General features: G+C 45.1%; 1 protein-coding gene across 1 annotated transcript; it reads right to left on the bottom strand.

The window, feature by feature from the left end:
* Nucleotides 1-2,220: 2,220 nt before the first annotated feature.
* On the bottom strand, nucleotides 2,221-3,180 carry LOC123785313 (olfactory receptor 5J3-like). Its single transcript, XM_045787043.2, has one exon. It carries the CDS (start codon nucleotides 3,178-3,180, stop codon nucleotides 2,221-2,223), a length of 960 nt encoding a protein of 319 aa, XP_045642999.2.
* Between the last annotated feature and the right edge of the window lie 4,949 nt (nucleotides 3,181-8,129).

An 8,129-nucleotide genomic window follows, 5' to 3' on the forward strand; every position in this document is an offset into this window, starting at 1 on the left:
TGGTTGTGAGATGGAGCCCTGAGTCGGGCTCCGCGCTCAGTAAGGAGTCTGCTTGAAATTCTCTCTCTCCCTCTGCCCCTCCCTGCCCACTCATGCATGCACACTCTCTCTCATATAAATAAATAAATCTTAAAAAAAAAACACTCTATAAGACTTTCTTGATGGTTTTCCCCATCATTAAAATCTTGGAGGGCACAGATTGAGATGGTAGTGTTGTATGACAGGGGACCCAGATATAATGGATGGATAAAAGTTGCCCTGGAGAATCACATGACCCGTCTTATCTTTCTCATAGTTGAAAGCCTTCATGCTCTTAACTCACCGACAGGATGGGGTTTATTTTTCCCTATAGCACAAGCTGGCTACCTGATAGTGTTCTGACTATTAATCCAGGTAGGTCCTACCACAGTGTGGTCCACCTGCTTGCCTCATAAATATTTCTCCAGATGAACGAATTAGATTGATTTATACTCTTTGCCATCCTGTTCCAGTTCTGACCTCAATTGTCGTCGGCATGTATCGAAAACTCCGTTTATACGTTAAAGGAATGTGGCTCATAGGAGGAACTTCAGCAAATACTGGCTTAATGAAAGAAGAGAGAAGTGAGGGATTTTCCCACTCAGTTTCTTGGAAGGATTTAATTATTACTTTTTTAGGATTAACTATCAGAATCAAACATGTGCAGTACAAAAGTTTTGGAGAATTTTTGAGAAAAACAGGACAACATTTTCCCCCATTGTGCTCCCACTCTCAGGCAACCATCATTTACATGTCTGTGTGTTCTCTCCAGGTTTTTGGCCACTCATTTTTGTTACAGTGTTGAGGTCACACTCTGGACTTTCCAGCCCGCTGTTTTCCGTGTTATTATGTAGTCTTCACATGAGTGAGTGTTACTGGCTACATCAGAACCCGTCTCAGGGATGAATCCTTTAATCCTTTCCTCCTTCGACCATTTAGGTTGTTTCTAACTTTCTGTTTTCAAAAACGATGTTGTGACACACCTGTTTGTACAGCAAGATTTTCTGTATTTAGAATAATTTCCTTTAAGGTAGATCTGAATGGGGAAAAAAAGCATCTTTTAAATGACTTCAGGCCAAAAATCTCAGGCTGAAGCTGACTCAACTCAGGTTAGGACTTTGTGAAAGTTTCAGAGCATGCCTTCCAGTCCAGTGCTCGGCCTTGAATTAGGTCAAGTTCAGCTTCATCATTCTTGTGATTCTCTAAAACACATACACCCAACCGTATTACGTGTATATTTAGAGATGTTTAGGCCAAATATAAATTTTTTTGAAATCGGTCTCCTAAAGCATAGTATCTTACATGATGTTGTAACTGCAAATACCACACACACGTGCACACACGGGCCCTGGAGAATTATGAGGCATGTACACACCTCTGGCTAGAAAACAGATGTATGAGGAAAGACCTCTCCGGAGCCTGAGGTTTTGTTTAATGGGGCAGCTCAGCAAATGCCGCAAGGATAAGAAATAAAGACACTTCTATTCCGGCCATCTTTCTTTTTGGAATGGGACTAGGAAGAAAGAACTGAGCCCCTTGTAGCCTTACCCCTATCTCATTAAGTCAGAAATCATTCTGCTGTCTCTTGTCCGATGTCTCTTGGAAGTTGTGATGAACTGCCAGTAGAAGACTCAGCTGTGTGAAAGAAATCTCAGGTGTGAAAGAAATATTCCTGGTTTTGGTAGAGAAGTCCTGATATTGAATATTCACTCTCTCACTAACTGTCTAGCTTTCGGTAACTTTTTTTTTAAATTTTATTTATTTGTTTGAGAGAGAGAGAACACAAGCAGGGGGAGCAGCAGAGGACGGAGGGGAGAAACAGACTCCCCGCAGAGCAGGGAGCCCAATGTGGGGCTCAATCCCAGGACCCTGAGATCATGACCTGAGCTGAAGGCAGATGCCTCATCGACTGAGCCACCCAGGCGCCCTTAGGTAACTTACTTTTACTGAGTCACTTCATTTGTAAAATGAGATCATTGTAAAAATGACTGCCTCACAATATGGATGCAAACATTCAACACAAAAATAGATAAGAAGATGCTTTTAAAAATTGCAATTCTCTGTACAAAGAATGCTATTTGTTGTTCCTTCTCTACTTCTTCCACCTCCTTCAGAACCAGGGCTGCTCTCTGTTTGGTCCATTCACAGTGTGATTTGGAAGGTGCTATGCCTTCCTCATTCCAACAAATAACCTTGCAGGACTCAGCAGGGAAAGATACTGACCCGGAGCTTCCTCTGCAGGGCGTCCTTCACCTCCTTGTTGCGGAAGCTGTAGATGAAGGGGTTGAGCATGGGAATTATGATGGTGTAGAACACGGACACTATTTGACCATAGGTGTCATTAGTGGATCCATGAGGCTGGACATAGGTGAAAACCACAGTGCCATAGAAAATGGCAATGGCCAGGAAGTGGGAGGCACAGGTGGAGAGGGCCTTTTCCTGTCCAGCTGCTGAGTGCATCTTCCCAATGGCCACCAAGACCAAGCTGTAGGAGGTGAGGATGACTGCAGCAGGCAGAAGGGTAACCAGAGCAGAGAAGATATAGAGGACCACTCCTGCTGTGGCTGTGTTGGCACAAGCCAGACGGAGAAGGGGTGGGATGTCACAGAAGTAGTGTGTTACCTGGTTGGGCCCACAGAAAGGCAGAGCAAAGACATTCCCAGTCTGGATAGCAGAGTTGGCGCCACCAAATGCATAGGAAGCAGCTACCAGCTGGAGACAGGTCTCCTTGGTCATGACCAAACTGTAATGGAGGGGTTGACAGATGGCCACGAAGCGGTCGTAGGCCATGGAGGCCAGTAGGAAGCTCTCAGCTGTCACATGCACCACAAAGAAGGTCAGCTGGACTGCACAGCCCTCGAAAGAGATGGTCTTGTCAGAGGCCAGGAAGTTGGCTAAGAGCTTGGGTGTGACTACAGAAGAGTAACAAATATCAAGAAAAGAGAGGACACTGAGAAAGAAATACATGGGGCTATGGAGACGGGAGTCCGTGAAGATGAGTGCTATCATTCCCAGGTTGCCTAACACCGTGATGGCATAAATGAGCAGGAAGGTTACAAATAGAAGTTCCTGGAGATCTGGATAACTGGAGAATCCCAACAAGATGAACTGGGTAACTGGAGTGTGGTTGCCACTTGCTAGGGCTAGTTCTCCAGGTGTCATCTGCAGAGGTGACAAATGATAATCATTCAAACAGGAATTATCTGAGCATGTCCACCATTGTGCATAGGACGATGAGGGAGAGTATAGGCAAGTATAAGCCTTCTTTCACAAGAAGCTAATGGGAAGCATTGTGCATAGTGGAAAGGACGTGAACTGTGAAGTCCAACAGACCTGAGTCCTAATTCTGATTGTGACACTAACTGGTTGTGTATCCTTGGATAAGCTATTGCGATGAGCTTTAGTTTTCTCGTCATGAAATGAAGAAAGTATGCCTACTTTTCAGGGTTGCTGCATGGCCTAAATGAAAAAAGTGAATGTAAAATATCTGAATGTCTGGGACACAGTAGGCGATCAATGAATTATGAGTCCTCTTCCCCAATTTCTAGTGCCTGTATCTATAAATACGGTTATGACTAGATTTGACAATTATTTCATTCATTTTTAAAGATTAAGATATAATTCACATACTATAAAATTCACCATTTTAGGAGCAGCTGGGTGGCTCAGTCGATTAAGCATCTGACTCTCGATTTCAGCTCAGGTCATGATTTCGAGGTCCTGGGATTGAGCCCCACGTTGGGCTCCCTGCTCAGCGGGGAGTCTGCTGATTCTCTCTCTCCCTCTCCTTCTGCCCCTCCCTGCCCTGGGTTCTCTCTATCTCTCTAAAATAAATAAATAAATAAATAAATAAATAAATAAATAAATAAATAAATAAATTCTTTTAAAAAAGAAGAAAAAATAAAGTGTACAATTCAGTGGTTGTGCAACCATCCCCACTATTTAATTGCAGAACACTTTTATCACCCAAAAAAGAAAACCCCATGGATATTAATAGTCACTCCCCGTTCTACCCTTCCCCCAACTCCTGAAAATCATTAATCCACTTTCTGTCTCTATGGATTTGCCTGTTCTGGACATTTCATATAAATGGATTCATACAATTAGTGGCTTTTTGTGTCTGGTTCCTTTCACTTCATGTTTTCAAGGTTTATCCATGTTGTAGCATGTATGGGTATTCATTCTGTCTCTTATTTAAACATCCTTTAGGGCATCCCCTCTATATACTAACCATTGTGTCCTCTGAGAATCTATTGAGTTGAATGTTACCTGGGAGACCATCAGCTTGAAAATAGTGTTTTAGTGCTTGCTTGACTGTCTTCCAAAATGTTTATCTGTAGGAGAACTGGAAATGCCCACAATCTTTTCCTTCTTCCCCATACTTCCCTCTTTCTTCTGCCCCTTATCTCCCACCTCCTTGGGGATCTGGGATACATCCTGGAAATTAGTCCTAGGAAAACCTCACCAACCCCTTCATCCATGTCAAATGGTTGATGTGGAAGACAAGGAGGAAATGTGGTGTCTCCTTGCAGAAGAACACGGAATAGCCTCACCTTTGTCCCCCGTGCTGTACTTGTACAGAGCATGGTACTGGGCTGACAGGATAGAGACCTGCTTTCTAGTTCAGCTCTCTTACTTGGGCGACTCTCCTCTCTCTGATTTCTCGTTGGCAGAGTCAAGGTTTGATATGGAAGATCTCAGGTATCACACCTGACCCTGACAATGACAGTGAGTGAGTGCATCTTTCTTAAACTTGCTCGTGGGGATGGATCTTTGTGCCAGTGTAGCCCCAGGCAACACAAAAAGAATCCTTGTGAATTTGTCCAGAAAAAGGATACTATAGAGTATTCAATTTTAGGAGGATCTGTCTGACTCACAAGGATCTATTTAAGTACGTTGGCCACTTGCAGCGGTGATCCCTGGCAAATATTTTGTACATGAAGGAGGAAGTTATGGGAAACCTTGTTAACGTAAATGAATAGATGGGAATATGAGGAGTTTTGTTATGGCAATGCCATTCAATTCATTGAACTTAGTTAATACCAAGAATCACATAGTGATGTATCATCAAAAATTATATTTAATGTTGCATTGTCTGTCAATTTGAAAAGATCCTCCCTCTATTTTTTGAAAGGTTTCATCTGACTTAAAAAGGATTTTAGAGGCTGTCATTAAAATCGTTTACTTTTTCAATACCTATTTATGAAATTACCTCTTTGTGTGGTATCCTGGAAGTTTCGTATGCCGTCAAAATGCCTAATACTAAGAGTCAGGATGGGTTAGAAGCATGCATTTCTTTTAAAAAATGAAAGAAAGACAACCGTGAAGGGAGAGACAAGAAAGGAATACAGCACTTCCCCCTGCCAAGATGCGTTTCCAAGGACATTGGTTTTATAAAAGAGTAGATGTGGACCTTGAGGCTCTGGAAGTTAGTTCCCTTTAAAATTGCTTTGTCTACGGGGGCGCCTGGGTGGCACAGCGGTTAAAGCGTCTGCCGTTGGCTCAGGGCGTGATCCTGGCGTTATGGGATCGAGCCCCACATCGGGCTCCTCTACTATGAGCTTGCTTCTTCCTCTCCCACTCCCCCTGCTTGTGTTCCCTCTCTCGCTGAATGTCTCTCTCTGTCAAATAAATAAATAAAATCTTTAAAAAAAAAATTGCTTTGTCTACGAACCCCTTGCAAAGTCTTTACTTCATCCTCAGGAGTATAACAACCCTAGTTTGAAGACTGTGGCCTTAGAAGCACTGGTCGGTCCCAGGACATTGCCCTCTGTCCTACTGCCTCTCCTTCCTCTCAGGGCTGGTCTTGTGATTTTGCGACCGTAGGAGAATTCACCGGAACGCTTTGTGCCCTTCAGAGACCAACCTTCTGTTTAGTACAAAGATCAGGATATGCAATCCTGAAAGGCAGGGTCCCAGTGATGGGGCAGAACCCTATCATGTGATTGATTCTGTCTTGGAGTTCAGCCTAGCAGAGTCAGCTTCCTGCCCTGTACTCCACTTCCTCCACCAAGTGCCCAGTGTATCTTTCATGCTTGCTCTTCATTTTCTACCTTTCTTAGGGGTTTAGTTGTGTCCAAATCTGAATATCCACAAGTCTGTGATCTACCATGAATACTAATTTTTCATTATTCTCTGTTAGGATATACACACACACACACGCACACACATACGCACACACGCACGCACACTCACACTCAGTGTTGGTTTTAGGGTGAGATCCTGGATCCTGCTCTCCAGTAAATAAGGTTTCTTGTCCTCCTCCCCAAATCCTCCTTTCCCACCATCTTCCCCTGGTCCAAACTGTGTTCCCTCCTAATCCTTTGCTACTCCCATCCCAATTTCCAGATGGCCATTCGAGTCCTTCAGAGCCACACCCACCAATAATTCTGGATTGTGGTGACCTCAAGTCACAGCCTTACAGATGTACCCTGAGGTTCTCAGTGTGCGAAGTACCCCTAGGCGTCCTCCGTAAATCCTGCAAAGCCATCCCTCAGCCCGTCTTGTCGGATTTCCCTTACCCAACTGAATTCTCCTTTTGTGTGCCGTTATCATCTGGCAGCTGAATCGCGCTCACACAGATGTATTGAGAATTATTTAGCAGGGCTTCATCAACGTCGCTGTCTTTCCTCCCACTGGGTTGTTTTGCTTTCCCATCACATTATAACTTCTGAAAGTAGAGGCTATTCTAAGTTTTGTATCAGTGAACAGCAAATATTTGAGCAACTACTATTATGCAGAAGTATGTCAACCATTGCAGTTCAAAAGTATTTAACCTTCTACAGTTGCCCAAGTATTTAAATGACTGCTGTTCAAATAGGGTAAGACATGGCCTCGGCCATTTATGATCTTGAAATTTGGCTGAGCGATAAACGTATTCCCATGAAATGAGAGTGAAGTTGGGTGGTGCTCTCTCCACGGTAAAACCCACTGGAATGGTCAGGAAGGCTTCAGAAACAGGAGCATGGGGCTGAGCCTTGCGGGAGGAAGGTGGGGCTTGGTGCAGAGGACCACAGCCTGGAAACAGGAATTAAACTCCTCTGTAAACATTTATCAGGCAAAAGATGCATTGGGAAGAGTCAGGAAACCTGGTAGACTTACTCAACCTTTTTGAGCCTCAGTTTCCCTAGTTTCTAAGGGCAGAAAGACACACTTCTGGCAACAGGGTAGGCCCCTGGTATACATTAAGTTCCAGCACACTGCAAGTTAGATTACGAGCATGCCATGGGTGGGGAGCCGGAAGAGATGACTCAGGACCCCTGAGCACAGTGGGATCTCAGGAATGCTTAAAGGCTGACAATGGGGGATGGGTGGGTGAAGATTTGGGGAGAGAGGAAGGAGAAGTTCACAGGTAACCTCAGCTTTCTGAATCAGCTCTGGTGGAACTCGGTGGAATTTCCAATAAGCAAATACCAACCTTAGCAGACAATGCTCCCCAGCCTGATCCACTCAAGATCCTCTCCGCCCAGCCACACAGAGAAGAATCTGGGATTCACTTTCACTCCAGCCTGTGTCTTTCCGGCTGTCCTCCCTAGAGCTGTTTCTGGGGTGGCCACACATCCAGACCTGGTGACAAGGCACACCGCTTAGGCCTGAGGCTTTGGGCGCATCCTGGTTCTGCTGGGCTTATAAAAAGCGAGCTCCATCCCCTCTTGATCCCAGGTGGCTGCAGGGGCTCAGAGCTCTGGGGAGGTGCTGGAAACAGACCCACCCCCATACCCTCTTCAGGGGTCCTGCGAGGTTCAGGCCTCGGGAAGAAGAGCCGATCCCCTGTAGATTGTGGTCACTTGCTTTGGTCTTGAGACAGAGGGAGGTTAGGGTCTCCTGGAGGGCTTGGAGCTTATTCGTACCAGCAGAAAGACCTTCTGACTCCTCCTTGGAGTCTGAAGTCTGGATGAAAAAAAGTCAGCTTGCCCCTTGGGAGCTTGCAGAAAACCGGGGGACAGTTTACCCAGCTAACCCTGCTATATGACCCAGGGGCTCTTGGCTGGGCCCTAATTCTGGTCAGACAAGTCGGAGACACTGAGCTCTACGGAGTGTGAGTCTAGGGCTCAGTACCTTTCCTTGCTGTTTCTGTGTCCCAGCAGCAGAGGGGCATGGAGGGGAGTTGG

Source organism: Ursus americanus, chromosome 24 (assembly GCF_024610735.1).
Source record: "Ursus americanus isolate L20-20 chromosome 24, mUrsAme1.1.p, whole genome shotgun sequence".
NCBI classification, from domain to species: domain Eukaryota; kingdom Metazoa; phylum Chordata; class Mammalia; order Carnivora; family Ursidae; genus Ursus; species Ursus americanus.